Below are 17,728 nucleotides of genomic sequence, written 5' to 3'. Positions count from 1 at the left end.
AAAACCAGCTTCTGTTGGACAGGGAGCTTTGCAAGGGCTGAAAGTCGGCCGGTTCCTGCTGAACCAACCGTTTTCAGTCCGTGTGTACTCAGTAGAAGAATTAAAGTGGATGTACACCCAAATATAAAAAAATTTACTTTTTTCCATAAATGAATGCATTTTATTGTAAACATACATGAAGCTGAATGTACCTCTACAATTCTGTACCTAAAACTGCTGGTCCTTGGGAGTGGCTTAGGACTGGAGAACAGTAGACGGAGATGTGATTACAATCCCCCAGTTATACACGCCCTCCAGCCTCGGCTCAAGAACAAGTACAGCACCACTATCTGATATCTTTGTCTGTGGGCATGTCTCCTGGAGAATACATAGGGGCCAGTGGCTATGTCATCTGTGCTAATTAGGAGAAAGCTGGTAGGAAGGGGGTAAAACATCCAAAGAATCCTGCAGCCTAAAGTGACAATGTGGACCGGGAAACATTCTCAGTTAAACCTCTGTAAACAGCAATTCAGAAGTTAGGTGCTGGGACAATCAGTTGTCAGCAGACTTACTTAGATGGTAACCACAGGGTCAATGAAGTGATGGTGATATGTCTCTGTCATAAATCACTGGTGCATTGGCAGCTGATTCACTGGGGGAGGACTTGTCAGGAGCTTGATCTTGTTAAGGCAGAGAGTAGCAGGGAGAGACCCCCCCCCCCCCCTTTTGCAGTGTATTACGCTGAGGCTTGTTCTGGTCTCCACTTAAGCTCAGCCTGTCCCTCACAGGAGAGGGGGGGGGGGGGGTGGCACAAAATTTCTGCTTGTCATGTTTATGCCATTCAGAAGAGGTATCTGGAGAAGGGGAATCCTTCAAAATACCAAACTAAGCTCAAATGCTTAGTATAGGGAATACCTATTCAACTGTGTGATTTGATTAGATTTATTTGTTTTTCAGGTTTTCATCCACTTTAAGTCACCATTTTTTAGTTTGCTTGACAAATAGAATAGCCCGCTAAATCAATTTGTCCATCTTCCACATTTTGTCCAACAACCCTACTGTATTCAGAATTTCATGCAGTTTTTTTTTTTTTTTTTTTTTGAAGCCTGGGCTATCCTAAAAAATAAACATCAGTAAATCTTGCTTTCTAAGGCATGTGTTTTGTTTTATTGCAGATGAATCATTTAACCCAGGAGAAGAAGAAGATGAAGTTGCAGAAGAGTAAGTTATTTAAACTTTCAGTACATATCGTATACCTTATAGACCCCTCGTGCACAACTAGCTATTGGACACCATAGACAAAGCAGCATGGCAGTGCGCAAGTGTGTGATAAGTGAACACCAATGGATTGGGTTAATGTTCACTGTTATGACCACCATTGCCCATAGAGGGTTAACTTTCACTGCCACAGACTACAATGCAGGGTGGTGGATTGGTGTTAAATTTCACAGCCAGTGACCAGTAATACAAAGCGGGAGGGGGGTTTAATAGCACTGACAGTGACCAGCAATGCAGAGGAGTTTGCTCTCTCTTCCACTAACCACTAATGGCCGGGATGGGCAAATTGCGATGCCACTGACCACCAGTGTCTGTGGGGGGGTTTGTTACTACTGACACCAGTCCTGGGGGTTACTTCACTCACTAATCCCCGGTACCAGGGGTTATTGCACTCGCTGACACCAGTGTTTGAGGTTATTAAGGCAGTCATCAACACTGATGCTGGGGTTATTAGTGAACTGATTGACACAGATGTTTAGGATTATTGGTGAACTCACTGACGCCAGTGCTGGAGGTGGTTATTGCACTCTGTGACACCAATGCTGGTGCTTGTTATTGAACTCACTGACACCAGCTCTGGGGGTTATTGATCACGCGAACACCAATACTGGAGGTTATTGAATTCACTGATACCAACACTAGGAGGTTATTATACTCCTAATTACAGTGTGCGTTGTAATACACTGCACAAAATGCAGCTGGACCAAACTTTTTGTTGAGGTGTAAAAAATGTGCTGCTATTGTGTGGCCCTTTTGGAGGTGTTGGAGACCATACTTAATGCCCGCTATTATTTTAAAGTTGACCACCACTGTTCTGGACAGTGAATTGATTTGGTCTCCCAATTGCTAGCGTGCCACACTTTTTCCTGAGCCATTCCTTTCTTCTGCATATATAGGTTTGACAGTAACCCTTCAGCAAGCTCTTCCAGTGCCGACAGTGATGAGGATGAAGAAAAGCCAGCAAAAAAACCCAAGGAGTCCAAACCTAGTAAAGAGAAGAGGAAGCCACGCAAGAAAAAAGAGGTAAGTGTATGAATGTTACATACTGGCTGCTCAGACTGGCTTCTGTAACAGGCCTTTTAATAATGTTTTCTCTTTTTCAAGGGTAAGAAAGTCAAAGACCCTGCAGCGCCTAAACGGCCAATGTCAGCATATATGTTGTGGTTAAATGCTAGTCGTGAGAAGATAAAGGGTGATAATCCCGGGATTAGCATTACTGATCTGTCTAAGAAAGCCGGCGAAATATGGAAGGGAATGTCCAAGGAGAAGAAAGAGGTAAATATCTAATAAAAAAATTCAATTTAAATTATGACCAGGCTATTGTCAAATATTTGCATTTGCTGAACAAACTTTTACATGCTTTTTCCTTCCAAGCAGTATTGTGATTACTTCTCCGCTTTTTACTCTCTAGAAGGATTTGTGGGGTTTTTTTTTAACCTGTAACTATGTAATGGTAAACCAGAGCCAGGGGCAAGGGAAGAGAGGTAGAGTCGAGTGCTGAGACCAGCCTTGCACAAATTTACTGATTCTTTAATGAAATTTAAAGATGAATTGCACCAAAGTGTCTGCAGCTTCTAGAGGTCAGTAAGGACTTACCCTCCTAGGTCAGGGGTCTCCAAACTTTCTAAACAAAGGGCCAGTTACTGCCTTTCAGATTTTAGGAGTGCGGGACTGTTGCAGTAGAAAATGCCCCAGCATTAATGAGAGTCCACAATGTCTCAGGTTTGGTCAGTGGGATTTAAAATGTGTTCAGTAGGAGGAATAGTGCCACATCATTGGTATTAGTGGCAAGAAACCGTACACCATTATTGGTGTCAATAGGAAGAATACTGATCATTGTTGGTGTTATTGGGAGGAATAATGCCCCACTGTTAGTGACATTGAAAGGAATGGTACCTCATTGTTGGTGTCAGTAGAGGGAGAAGTGTCACTAAGGGCTGGAAAAAGGCAAGCAAAGGGCCACGTCGGGCCGCAGTTTTGAGACCACTGTCCTAGTTGGATGCAGCATTGATCCCCGTAGCCTCTACACTAAGAACTAAGCAATCAAACACTGCTGATCGCTCAGTTCTCCCCTCCGCTTTGAGCAGAGAGTGGTCACTGTCCTTAGAGTAGTTATGCCGGGATGATGCCTGCATTCCACAGGCGTACACAATTTTAATGTGTGATATGTTGGGTATTTATTTACTCAATTTAAAATCTTTTAGATCTTACCAAAAAAATAGGTATTATATTGTGTTTGTGTACTGGTACAGTAAAATTAAAAGTGTATTTAATTAAAAAAAAAAATGTTTGAAAAACCTGCACAAGTATAGTTTGACATACAGAAATTGCAGCATTTTTTTATTCTAAAGGGCCTCCACTAAAAAAAAAAAGTGTATAATTTTTGGGGGTTCGAAGTAATTTTCTAGCAAAAAAGATTTTCTTTTTTTGTAAGATGTTTAAGAACTGGCCAGGTAAGCAAGTTCATAGTGCTGAAAAGAAGTAAGTGAACCCTTGGAGTTAATAGCTTGTTGAACCTCCTTTGATATCAATGGCTTTAACCACTGGGCACACAAATAGAGCTTTCTTTTGGTGGTATTTAATCATCACTGTGTTTTACTGCGCTCTAAATGAAAAGAGACTGAAAGTTTTGTTAAAAAGAAAAAAATGAATTTTTCTTTTCGGTTTTAAAATGTTGCATATTTAGTAATTTTTCTTCATAAATTTTGGCAAAAAGTTATACTGCTACATATAATATCTTTGGTAAAAATAACCCAAATAATTATATATTGTTCTTTGTGAAGATTATAGAGTCTACAAGCTATGGTGCTAATCACTGAAAATTGATCACACCTGATGTACTGATGGCCTCAATTCTTGAGACACTTAGGGCCCTTTTACACGGGCTTTCCGATCAGGTCCGCCTGTTGGTTTTTCAGGCGGACCTGATGGGATGCTCAATGCACCCCTATGGCGCAGTGGATGTCCGCTGACACCCGCTGCTATCTGATCCGGTCCGTGAAATCCAGATGAATGGAAACCCTATTTTCCATCCATCTGGAGGATCAGATGAAAACTGACAGGTGGTCTGTAGTCATCTGATCTGACATGTCCGTCACTGCAAAGTAAGCGGAGATGGACCTGTCATCTGCCTGCTCAGTGGAGATCGTGGGTCGATCCCAGCTGAGCAAAACTGAGTCCGCCGGGCGGAAAGCCCGTGTGAAAGGACCATATCAAGCCAGGAAAGTACAAATACCCCAAAATTACCCCATTTTGGAAAGTAGACATCCACAATTCTTTGAAAAATTAACATCCCCCCCCCCCCCCCGCAAAATTGTTGCGATTTCTCACACACTGTATGGGTATATTTTCAACTACACCCCAAAATACTTTCTGCTATGCCTCCTGAGTAGGACGATCCCAAATGTGTGAGACTTTTACACAGCCTGGCCACATACAGAGGCCCAACATTCAGGGAGCACCATAAGGGGCTCTAGGGACATAAAATTAAAGTCCAATTTCCTGACTACCCATTACACTTTTGTGAGGCACAGATGAGCACTGATGTGTCATAAATGAGGCATGATTGAGGCAGGAGTGAGCAGTGCTGAGGTCTCCCTCCTCTCCTCACACGCTGTACCGATCGGGGTGTAGAGCGTGCGAGGAGAGAACTGATCCGGACATACGCCGGTTGGTTGACAACCATCATTGGATGGAGCAATCCCATGGTAAAGGGCAGCTGTCATTGGCCCTTTACTATGATCCATGATGTGCCGAGTCCCATGGACCTGGCAAGCATGAATCCATGCTGATTACTACTTATAATACCGTTTTCATTACTAAAGTCTTGTATGTGGTCCCTTATCATCCCCTCCAAAATTTTGCAGACTACTGATGTTAGGCTGACCGGCCTATAGTTACCCGGGATATATCTCGGCCCCTTTTTAAATATTGGTACCACGTTGGCTTTTTTCCAATCACCTGGCACCATACCCGTCTGTAAACTATCCTTAAAGATCAAGAATAATGGTCTGGCAATCACCTGGCTGAGCTCATTAAGAACCCTTGGGTGCAAGCCATCCGGTCCCGGGGATTTATTCTGGAGCTCAGAGCGATCAAGCTTTGCCGGTTCCACTGGACAAATCGGTACCGTCCAACTGTGGCTTACATCAATCAGGGTGGCACCAAGAGTGTCCTGGCGGCCACGGAGGTGGCCGAGATTCTGGTATGGGCGAAAGACAATGTTCTGACTCTCTGCAGTCCACATTCCGGGTTTGAAGAATTGGCAGGCGGATTTCCTGAGTCAGGTCCTGGATCAAGGGTAATGTTCCCTTCATCTGGAGGGGTTTTATCTTCTCTGTGTCCGGTGGGGAACTTCGGAGGTAGATCTGTTTGCATCTCGCCTCAACATAAAAGTCCTGAGGTTTGTGGCCAGGTGCCGGGACCCTCTGGCCGATGCCACTGGCTCCAAGGAGCCACCAAGGCGTCTATCGGCTGATTTATGCCTTCCCTTCGATAAAACTTCCGCCGCGGCTTCTCCACAGGGTGGCGGTGGAAGGCGTTCTGGTGGCCCCAGACTGGCCTCGTCTGCCTTTTTACGCAGGCCTAGTAAAATTGGTTGCCATTCCTCCATGGAGACTTCCTCTGCAGGAGGATCTGTTGTCCCAGGGACCGATCTTCCATCCTGCTTTACGTTTGCTGGCTTTAACGGCATGGCTGTTGAAAGCAAGGTGTTGAGAGATAGAAGGCTTTCTGACTCTGTGATTCCTACACTATTGAAGGCCAGGAAGTCGACGCCCAGGAAGATCTATCATCATACGTGGAAATTGTACATTTTATGGTGTGAATCGCTGCAGCAGCACCCTTGCTTGTTTTCTATAGCTAGGGATTTAACCTTTTTACAGAAAGGGGTTGAGCAGCGGTTGGCTTTGGGCACTATCAAGGGCCAAGTGTCGGCCTTGGCTATTTACTTCCAACGTCCGTTGGAACAGAAGGTTGCTTTCCTGGTGGCAGTTACTTCTGCTCGCAGATTATCTGAGTTGGCAGCACTGTCTTGTCATTCGCCTTATTTGGTGGTTCACAGAGATAAAGTAGTACTCCGACCTAATCAGTCTTTTCTTCCTAAGGGGGTGTCGGATTTTCATCTCCATGAAGACATTGTGTTGCCTTTCCTATGTCCTAAGCCTAAGCATCCCGAGGAATTTGCCTTGCGTTCTCTGGATGTGGTTTGGGCGGGTTTATCTGACGGTAACTGAGTCTTTTTTAGGAAATTGGACTCTTTGTTCTTACTGAAGGACCTCGAAAAAATTTGGCGAAGACTACTGCGACCATATCCAGATGGACCAGGCAGCCAGTTGGTCAGTTTCCTCCTTTCCCTGTGAAGGCTCATTCTACTAGAGCGCTGAGTGCCTCTTGGGATTTTTGCCATCAGGCCTCACTAGTGCAAGTTTGTTTTGTAAAAAAAAAAAATATAGAGATATATATATATATATATATATATATATATATATATATATATATATATATATATATATAATAATTATTATAGAGAGAGAGGACTTAAGGGAAATATATAAATCTCTGACAGTCGCCGCCCAATGGTATTGGCCTTCACTAATGGGTAATGGCGCGCTCTGCAGGAGCAGAGCTTAAGGTCTTTCCCGGCTAAGACCTAGCGTCTTGGCTTTCTTATATTTTTTTTTTTTTTCTGAATTTAAGTGTTTTCTCCTTTACACACTAGATTTTTATTTTTTCTCACTATCACTAGTTAGTCAGGGATTCCTTTCCTGGAGGACTACAAGTGACTGCAGAGCTGGGCCTCAGACTGGGTATCATAGATCCTTATGGAGTCCCAGCCTGCCAACGAGCGTCGCAGGTTACTGGTACGCCCAGGCCTCGCAACGACAGTGCCCCTCCATATGGGGACAAGCCGGCGGAGCTGCGCTTTGCAGAGGATGTCTCAACCTGGATCCCCCGCATGTTGCCAGCGTCTCTCCTTGGCTGATGGCACCCCCACTTAGGGTGGGAGGTCTCCCGTTTTTGAGCGGTGCCCGCTGCTGGACTGGTGAGTACTGAACCCCCTTGTCCCTGGGGACGTTTGGGGAGTCGTGGGCCCACTCCTAGGGGATAGCAGGGCTGGCGGTCTCTGTAGGATCCTTCTGGCCGGGCCGATTTAAAGGGCCAGCGTCCCTTTTTTCATTTAAGGCAAAAATGGTCTCCTGTGATAATAAATCCCCCGCAGACCTGGTGAGGACTTTGGGTACTACACCTAAATCCTCTCCCCTGGCACCCATATCTGCTGCTCTGGTGACTTTGGCGTCCCAGGTGAATCTGCTGATGTCGGCACGCTCCTCCATAAAAAACGGCCTGTGCCCTCCCAGCCCTTTGACTCTGAGCCCGAATTGGTTGCCATGGACGATGGTCCCCCTGAGGGGGTCCCGGTCCTCCACGTTGAGGGAGAGGAGGAGGGGGAATCTTCGTGATACGATGGATGCTCTTATGGGCGTCATAACAGAAACTCTCTATCTTAACGATGAGCCAGCTCAGTCAAGTGAGCGGTCCGTTTTTGCTCGGGTTCCGCAGACCCCAGACTGTCTGGTCAGGCATTTTTCCTGCCCGGTGGATTTTCACGAGATTGTGAATGGCCAGTGGCGGCGCATTTAGCTCATGTTGGTGGTGCCTAAGCGTTTTTCCACCCACTCTCCGTTTTTTGGAGGCGGTAGACGAACGTTGGTCGGTGTCCCCAAGCAGGGGATCACACTGTGTCTAGGCTGAATAAGTTCACCTTACTTGCTGGTAGGGGATTCCCGGTATTCAGGGATTCAGCTGATAGGCGCGTGGAAGCGCTTGCCCGCCACATTTATCTAGTGACGGGTTCCCAGTTGCAACCTGTGTTGCGCTCATGACATGGTGCAAGGGGCTTCGCAGCAGGATCAGCTCGTCCACACTGCGAGCTTCCTGGGCGACATGGCTTTGGAAGTGGCTCCGTTGGTCGCCCGGTTGTTGGCGGTGGGGATTGCGATCCACCGCATTACCTGGTTAAAGTGCTGGTCGGTTGACCACGCGTCCTGAAAGACGGTGTCTGAGGTCCCCTATGAGGGGGGTCGTCTTTTTGGGGTAACTCTCTAGATGAGTTGATTACGGGGCTCACGGCAGGTAAGAGTACTCGTCTGCCCCAGGTCACCAAGGGAGAGCTCCCCCGTACGCGGAGGGGGCCCCCCTTCAAGACTCAACATAATTGCCTTTGTGCCTTTGGGACGCAGGAGAAGGGGTAAACCCTTCCGCCTTCCCGGTGGCCACGAGGAGCCGTGGTCGGGTAAGCTAAACGCCGGTCAGTCTGGTTCGGCGGCCCAGTCCACCTCTCCCTAAAAGGGAAGCCTCCCCCCGTTGTCGGGTGGGGGGACGTCTGCTTTCTTTTCAGGAACCCTGGTTGTCCGGCATTCAGGACAGGTGGGTTCACAAACCAATTCGTTCAGAGAGATCGAGTTGATCTCGCCCCGCAGACAGGTTCCTCTCGTCCATTCTTCAGCTGCCCCTGATTGTCTCAGAGATCTCATGGGGGCTGTGCACGGTTTGCTTGCACATGGGAGTCATTGTACCCGTTCTTTTTTGGAAAAAGTTTTTGCGGTTTTGACTCCAATCTGTTCACGGTGCCCAGGAAAGAGGGCACAGTGTGTCAGATTCTGGACTGGTAGTCCCTGAACCGCTTTGTGTGGGACGTTCAGGATGGGATCCAATCCGGTCAGTGATGGCCTCGTTGAGGCCTGGGGAATTACTGCATCCATCGCCTTGCAGGATGCGTATCTCCACATCCCTATTTTCGAGGCTCATCAGAGCTGCTGCCACTTCGCGGTGGCTGGGGTGCATTACCAGTTTGTGGCGTTGCCTTTCGGTTTTGCTTCGGCTCCCACGGTTTTCACCAAGGTGTTGGCTCCGGTCTAGCTTTGCTGCTTGTACGGGGCATTGCGGTCCTCAGTTGCCTGGACGACCTCTTGTAAGGTCGAACTCCTGTGTAACTTTGGCAAAAGATCTGGCTGTGAAGGTTCAGACACTTCAGGAGTTTGGGTGGGCTGTCAATTTCAGAAGTCGGCACTACCTCCCTCTACTTGTTTCCTGTACCTAGATGGTCCTGGACTCTGCTCAATCTCGGGTCTTCCTTCCGGAGGACAAAAATTGGGACTTTGCGGGAGAAGATCGGAGCTCTCAGGAGCGACGATCTCTCCTCTTTGCGGACCTGCATGCGGGTTCTGGGATGGCTGGTCTCGGCCTTCGAAGCAGTTCCGTTTGCTCAATTTCACACCAGGTCTCTGCAAGCGGAGATCCTGGACAGGTGGGAAGTGGCTGAGATTCTGTCCTGGGCCGGATCGCAGGTACCTGCGTTCTTGGCCGTTCTCATTCCGGGTGTGGAACTCTGGCTGGCGGACTATCTACGTCGCCAGACTTTGGACCGAGGGGACCTACATCTGGAGGTGATTCACCTCCTTTGCGCCCAATAGGGGACCCCGGGCATGGATTTGTTCACGTCCCGTCTCCACAAAGTGGTGGTAAGGTTCGTGGCTAGGGCTTGCTATCCTCTGGCAGACGCCGCGGACGCATTGGTGGTGCCTTGGCACTGCTATTGGCTACTGTATGCCTTTCCTCCAATTCCACTGTTATCCAGGTTCCTCCGCAGTTTGTCGTCGGAACGGTTGTCAGTCATTCTGGGGGCCTCGGTGGTCCTGGTACGCGGCCATCGTTCAGATGGTCGTCGAACCTTGATGGCGGCTTCCGCTGCGACACGATCTGTCTCGAGGACCGATCTTCCATTCTGCTTTACAGTTGCTGGCTTTGTCGGCATGGCAGTTAAAAGCCAGGTCCTGAGGGATAGAGGTCTTCCTCTGATGGTCATCCTTACCTTGTTTTTTTTACTACGTTTTTTTCGCAGCACCTGGAAAGCGTATATTGTTCCTTCTCGGGGGCAAAGGTCCTGGCCCTCCTGCAGAAGGGCGTGGATCAGCATCTGGTGCTGACTAAGGCCAAGGGTCCGTTGTCGGCCTTGGCCGTCTTGTTTCAACGACTTTGGCGTCGCTTTCTTTGGTCCGCACCTTCATTCAAGAGGTGCGGAATTTGGCTCACCCCGAGGAAGGTTCTCTTGCTTCCAGGGGACCTGAATTTGGTTTTTGTCAGTGTTAAAATAAACCTCTTTTCGAGAACATCAGGGGGATGTCTCTGTCTGTGTTGTCACAGAAAGTTGCTTTTCTGGTGGCCATCACGTCGGCTCGCAGAGTGTCTGAATTGGCGGCCTTGTCCTGCCGCTCTCCTTATCTAGTACTTCATAGAGATAAGGTGGTTCTGCGACTCGAGTCAATCTTTTCTTCCCATGGTGGTTTCTTCCTTCCACCTCAATGTGGATATCGTGTGGCCTTCGCTGTGCGCACGGCTCAAGCATCCTAAGGAGTTTGCTCTGCTTTCTCTGGAAGTGGTCCGGGCGGTCAAGGTCTACCTGTCCCCCAGGGAGTAGATTTGACAGTCTGATTCTCTTTGTTCTTCCTGAGGGACCTCGGAAGGGATCGGCCGCCTTTGCGGCGACCATTTTTAAATGGATCAGACAGGCAATTGTTCAGGCCTACTCCATCAAGGGTCTGGTTCCTCCTTTCCCGGTAAAGGCTAATTCTACTTGAGCCGTTAGTGCCTCTTGGGTTTTTTTGCCATCAGGCGTCTGTGGCTCAAGTGTGCAAGACGGCGGTCAGTGCACACTTTCACAAAGTTTTACAAACTTGACGTTGACCGCAAAGTTTTGAGTGCGGCAGTTGTTTGAGGGGACATTGTTTTTAATGTCTTTCCTTGTTGGGATGTTTTTTCTGGGTTTGTTCCAGTTTTTTACTGTGGGCTCAGGTTGTTACTAGCCCGGTTATTTGCGTTACCTTCTTATCTGGTTGCGTTGCTTTCCCACCCCTCATACCTGCACTGCTTTGGGACGTACCATTAGTGAAGGCTAATACCATCGGGCGGCGACTGTCAGAGGACGGAAGAGAAAATATAATTTTTGTAAGCACTTACCGTAAAATTATTTTCTCTGAGTCCTCTGACAGTCGCCACCCCCACCCCTCTGGTTTTTGGATCTGGGGGTTGTTGCCTTCCGGTACTGCTTGCTACAAAACTGAAGTAATATCAGATTGGGTTCTGGTAACGGCTGTGGGATGGCCCCTTAGTGGCGTGCTGAGGTACAAAGATTTTTTTGTATTAACCTGATTATCTGCCTAGCCTGCTCCTGCAGAGTGCGCCATTAGTGAAGGCTAGTACCATCGGGCGGCAACTGTCAGAGAATTTTTTTTTTTTTACGGTAAGTTCTTAAAAATTCAATTTTTTTAATATAGAGAGATAGAGATATATATAATATACTGCTCAGTGTCCATTACAGTGATTGGATATTCTTTAAAGTGATTTTACCTAAGTGGTATCTTCACATGTATTTCTATAATAAAGCATGTGTCCTAGTTTCAGATGCTTTGCAGGCTAGGTCAAATATATCCAAGGGAACATGCAGCTGGTGGATCCTTACGGTACCGGGGTTGTAGAAGAAAGTGCAGGTGATATTCAGTGGGGTGCCACCTATCTATGTGGTTGGCCTCTCACCTGACACTTTCTTGTATACAGCCTTAGAAATATACAGATGTCTCCTGGGGTCCTGAATGGATAGGGCCCTCATGGTTTGCCTTGTATCTGCTACTCCTAATTCTCTCTTGGGGGAAGGGTACAAACACAGAGGCCTCTCATGGTGTAGTATTTAAGTGAATTTATTAAATGAAAAACATGTAGAAACTCGCATTTAAAATCATGTTAGACAGCGCGTTTTCTCTCTGTCTCTTCTGGTTATGTCACTTCCGGGTCTGCTCCATACTGCCCTGCGCGTTGCGTCACGTGCGTCGTGACTTCTTCCGGGTAGTATTCACAGCCTTTGCTCAATACTTTGATGAAGCACCTTTGGCACCAATTACAGCCTCATGTCTTTGAGTGTGATGCTACAAGCTTGGCACACCTATTTTTGGGCATTTTCTCCCATTCTTCTTTACATGACCTCTCAAAGTACCATTAGGTTGGATGGGGGATCGTTGGTGCATAGTTACATAGTTACATAGTTAGTGAGGCTGAAAAAAGACACAAGTCCATCCAGTTCAACCTATGTGTGTGTGTTTGCTTTTAACCGTACATTGTATACCCCTGTATGTTGTGGTCTTTAAGGTGTCCATCCAAAGCCATTTTTAGATCTCTCCAGAAATGTTCAATCTGGTTCAAGTCTCGGCTCTGGCTGGGCCAATTAAGGACATTCACAGAGTTGTCCCATAGCCACTTCTGTGTTATCTAGGCTGTGTGTTTAGGGTCGTTGCCCTGTTGGAAGATGTACCTTCACCCCAGTCTGAGGTCCAGAGTGCTCAGGAGCAGGTTTTCACCAAGAATGTCTCTCTACGTTGCTGCATTATTCTTTCCCTTGATCCTGACTTGTCTCCCAGTTTCTGCTGCTAAAAAACATCCCCACAGCATGATGCTGCCACCACTATGCTTCACTGTAGGGATGGTATTGGCCAGGTTATGAATGGTGCCTGGTTTCCTCCAGACATGACGTTTGCCATTCAGGCCAAAGAGTTCAATATCTGTTTCATGAGATCAGAGAATTTTGTTTCTCATGGTCTGAGAGTCCTTCAGGTGCCTTTTTGGCAAACTCCAGGTGGACTCCAATCAAGTTGTAGAAACATCTCAAGGATAATCAGCAGAAACAGGATGCGCCTGAGCTCATTTTTGAGTGTCATGGCAAAGGCTGTGAATACTTATGGTACATGTGATTTTTTTTTTTTTATTATTTCATTCCATCTTATTTTATGTTGTCATTGTGGTGTATTGTTTGTAGAATTTTGAAGAAAATACATTTTAATCCATTTTGCAGTAAGGCTGTAACATGAAACGTGGAAAAAGTGAAGCACTAAGAATACTTTCTGGATGCACTGTATAAAAATAATTTAAAGGCCTAACCTAATTTCTCACAGCAGAGTAGCTGAATTGCTTACCTTTTATAGATCCACTTGATCTATTCTGTTACTTTATTCATCCCTATAAGATTGTGTTTTAATATTTGAGTGTAGGTGTACTCTAAGGGAAATTGCATAGGCTACTATGGTAATACCCTTAATTTTCTGTTTTACAGGAATGGGACCGTAAAGCTGAGGAAGCAAAGCGCGACTATGAAAAAGCAATGAAAGAGTACAACAAAAATGCCCCACCCTCTGAAGTTCCCAAAAAGTGAGATGCATTTGCTTTTTTTTAAGGTTACAATAGCCCTCGTTGTCACCAAATTATTTACTATATTTAACCTGCTTTTTCAACAAGGGAGAAGAAGTCGAAAGGAGAGAAGAAAACATCAGGAAAGACTGAGAAGAATGAGAAGAAAAAATCTGGGAAGCCTGCCTCTCCTGCTAGAACACCTGTAAAAACGAACACCGTTAAAAGCAAAGAGTTTGTATCCAGTGATGAGAGCTCTTCAGATGAAAGCACACCTAAAAAGGTTAGGTTTGAGATACAATGTTCTTTTCACTATGAAATAAAGTAGACATGTGATTTATTATTAGGTATATTATGCTATGGAAGTAGACCCTTTTTTCATTCAGGGGTAAAGACAAAGATCAAAGAGGGAATAGAACCCTGCTCTGTATCAGGAGGACTTTACTGGCCTAGGTGTGAGACTATATCAAGCATGTTGAGATAACAAAAAATATATTTATTTGAACCTATTAATGTGTCGCATGACATTTGATCAGCATCGATCCATAATAAAAACATGAAAACAATACAAAAAGCTTGTTTGAAATGTGATTCTGACACCTTTCCCAGATAGGGAATGTACCATGGAAAGTCCCAACTGGGGGTGTCTATGGGTAGAGGTAACCTCCGTAGGTCAACTCGTTTAACTGTATGCGTAGCTTCTTCAGGACCAAAAAAAAAGAGGAACTTACATTCTGTTGAACATACCCATCCATTAGGTATAAGTAAAATAACACCCATATAAACATTCATACGCACATTTCGTTTTTATAGAAAGAGAAAGCAAACAAAATTATCCCCAAACTGATTACTTACAAAAACACTGATGGGGTACACTGGGTCATCATAAAATGCCTCCCCGACGCATACAGGGACTAATGGGATATCACCCTAGCCAGGCCTCATTGTCTAGATGTCAAGAGAAGCTGTATCGCGGATATATAAAGTAAGAAAAGACGTAAGTTGCTGACTTCAATTATGCCGCATTATATAACGGCATTACAGAGTCTAGTAAAGTAGTAGTTGATAGTTCATCACCTAATACCTGTCTGCTTATATTTTGAAATTTAGCTCAATCCCAAAAGTGCTTATATTAGGTACACGCTGAAAAAGTATCTCATGATCAGGTATAGGATTATCACCCTATGTAACTAAGTAGCTGTAACAGGAGGTAAAAATGTATTGCCAATTGGGATATGCAGCAACTTGTCGTATAAGGCCACCAGCTAAAAAAAAAAAAAAAAAGATTGCAGCAAAAGGGACAATTGGTGAGCTAACCCTCTTCCTGGTGTATCAAAGAGTTTGTCCTCGTAAACTGGAAGTCAAAATGAAAAAAAAAAAACATGCCAATAGTGAGCGCCATGTACTATGTCTCTGGTCTCCCAAAGAAGCAAGATGCTGAGACAGTGTCAGGGAGTCCTATTTATGTCCCCACGATGCCGCGCATCATACCCGGCACTTCAGGTTCTGATGTCTCAGCTGTATAGCGGATATATAAAGTAAGAAAAGACGTAAGTTGCTGACTTCAATTATGCCGCATGCGTTCCATCTGCCGCGCATGTGCAATTAGCGCGGGATGTGGCGGAGCCCAAGCCTCACTTTTGAACAGGAAGAGAGACCTCTTCCTGCTTGCAAACGATAACACTATACAGGAAAAACCCTGTATATAAGCGGATGGAAGCAAGGGGCTTCATAGAGCGATGGTCAGGAATAGTGTGGTATATTCCTGTCCGTGTGGAACGCATGTACCCGCCCATGGTGACACCGACAGCCACAGTCCATCCAAAAACAGGGTTTCAGAAAACAAATTTGGGGAAAGAAAAAAGTAACAATCACAAAAAATTTATTTACAACCATATACAATATTATGTGTTTGCAGCTGACATTATCGCTTCAAATATCCACAGTATAAAATATACAGTCTTTATTGCAACATTTAGGAAGATATATAAGTGACAGGCTTATTCTTTAGACAGGCCAATCTATACTGGTCAGTTTATATATGCATGGGAGAAATATAAGGTTCACAATGTCCATCTGTTCATGGGGGAAGAGAGGAACAGGCAAAAAAGGGGCTCCCCTCAAACATTAGAGGGAAGATTAGGAGCAAGGACCAAACATACCAGGGAGCGAAACAAGCTACCCACTTTATATATAGGGTTTGAAGCTCATAGCCTCGTTTAGTACTGGTGCCGCAGTGGCTTGTGAATTGTAAATCCATCGGGCTTCTTGTTGGAGGATTATTTTGTCAAAATCTCCTCCCCTAGAGTCCGGAAATATCCGTTCTAAAGCCGCAAAGTTAATATCACTAGTGTCCCATTTATATGTTAAAGCGATATGTCACCCAATAGGAGTGGATAGCTTGTTGCTACTCCCCTAGTATAGTGTGGTCCTTGATCCTATGCCAAAATTGGCGTTTGGTCTTCCCTATGTAAAACACTCCACAGTTACAAAACAATATATACGATTCCTATGATCTGGCAGTCAACATAGTGGGGAACCCTATGGAGTCTGCCATTCGGAAGGTATATAATGTTAAATTTTCGAATATCCATTGACAAAATTCGCACAATCTACATTGTCAAAGTGCCTCTAATTTCCTGCTTGAGAGTGGGCTCCCAAGTGTCTCCAAAGTGAGTTTGAGTAATTTTCTTTCAACGATTTCACCCTACAATAGGTGATTTCTGGGTTGTCCCTAATATATTTTTGAAGAATGGAGTCATTTAGTTAGATACCAATTTTTTTTGAAGAATTCTACAGACATGAGTGTGTTGACGATTAAATGTAGTGATTACTCTAACCGTCTCAGGGTATTTTTTGGGGGTTATGAAACAGTACCTCCTCCCAAGTGGATTTTTTTTACTTTTAATAAAGGCCTTTTTTAGGCAGCTGTGAGAATAACCTCATTGTAGCAGTCTGTCTCTGAGGGCATTATATTGGGTAAGGAAGTCATTATCGTCAGAGCATATACAACGCAATCTTGGATATTGACTGAAAGGTACACGACTTCATAATGGTTTGGGGTGAAAACTCTGCGCAAGGAGGGTATTGCCCACCGTAGGTTTGCGGTACAGCGTGGTTTGTATCGATCCATCCTGTTGTTTTCTGACCTTAATGTCTAGGAATGTGATATGATCAGGCTGTATTCCATGGTAAATGTTAGACTGAAATTATTATCCAGTCTGGATCGAAAATCTTGCAGATCTCCAAGGAAAGAGTATCAGTCACATCCATCGAAATTGTCCGATACCATTCTCGATTTGTTTAAATTTCCAAACACATGATGCAATATTGTTCTTGGTCCATTAGGACCACATTACCCCCTTTATCAGAAGGCTTGATTATACAGTTTTTATTCTGGCCAAGACTCCTTAAGGCATCTTTTTGCGGATTTGTGAGATTGCCTGTGGAATATCCTTGTGTATGAATTTCATTAATTTCCTTACAAACCTGTGTCACAAATGCCCATATAGTCGGGTTTGTTTGGGGAGGGGGAAATTTATTTGATTTCTTTTTCATCACAGGTTTTTGAGAGGTAAGGGTTTCAGTAGTTATTGGGCTGTGGAGTTTCACTCTGAGAGGCCCCTTAATTTCCTTCGAACAATTCCATCAAATCCGTAATGCCCGAAAGTCTTTGGTAAAGTCCTTGCACTGATCTAATAAAATGTTGTCCTTCATTTTATTCCTATCTTGATCAAACAAGAATGTCAATTTACGTGCAAATAAATTTACATCCTTTACAGTTTCCAAAGACCTCAATATCCTGCATTGGACAAAATGTAAGACCCAAGCTGAGAAGTTTCTTCTCAGCTAGGGTAAGTTGATGTAAAGACAAATTAATAATATTCAGTCCTTTAGGTTGGGAGTCATTCTTGCCACAAATTATTCCCCAAAGCTTTATTTGTGTCCTGTGTATGTGCTCGTGTGCATGGTTGGTCCATGCCTCTGTAATTCCACAAAAAGGGATTGTGAATTTATATTAGCTGTGTTCGTACTGACAGTGATAGTAGATGAAAACCGAATTGGTGCTGGAACAAGATTGTTCGAAAGTGCCTATGCAAAAGACAGTTTCGAAGACCATCACCTATAGTGTCTATGGCTTTGGCTATATCAAAATAAACTTTCTAAGTAATATCTACTACATGTCTTCACACCAATGTGCTTAGAGCGTTTTATAGGATACTGATGTCTCCAATCCAAA

The 17,728-nt window shown here is 45.0% G+C and overlaps 1 protein-coding gene across 1 annotated transcript in view; it reads left to right on the top strand.

Annotated features, from left to right (window-relative positions):
• The window catches only part of SSRP1 (structure specific recognition protein 1), a 135,194-nt gene that overhangs the window by 107,816 nt on the left and 9,650 nt on the right, over nt 1-17,728 (top strand). The window contains exons 11-15 of the mRNA XM_082269205.1: nt 1,155-1,200; nt 2,154-2,286; nt 2,362-2,532; nt 13,415-13,509; nt 13,597-13,771. Of these exons, the coding sequence (XP_082125331.1) occupies nt 1,155-1,200; nt 2,154-2,286; nt 2,362-2,532; nt 13,415-13,509; nt 13,597-13,771 (620 nt within the window). The remainder of the gene's footprint in view (nt 1-1,154; nt 1,201-2,153; nt 2,287-2,361; nt 2,533-13,414; nt 13,510-13,596; nt 13,772-17,728) is intronic.

Source organism: Pelophylax lessonae (genome assembly GCF_965119305.1).
Source record: "Pelophylax lessonae genome assembly, chromosome: 9".
Classification (NCBI taxonomy): domain Eukaryota; kingdom Metazoa; phylum Chordata; class Amphibia; order Anura; family Ranidae; genus Pelophylax; species Pelophylax lessonae.
The sequence above is the reverse complement of the archived record's forward strand: the minus strand, read 5'-3'. Positions and strand labels throughout refer to the sequence as shown.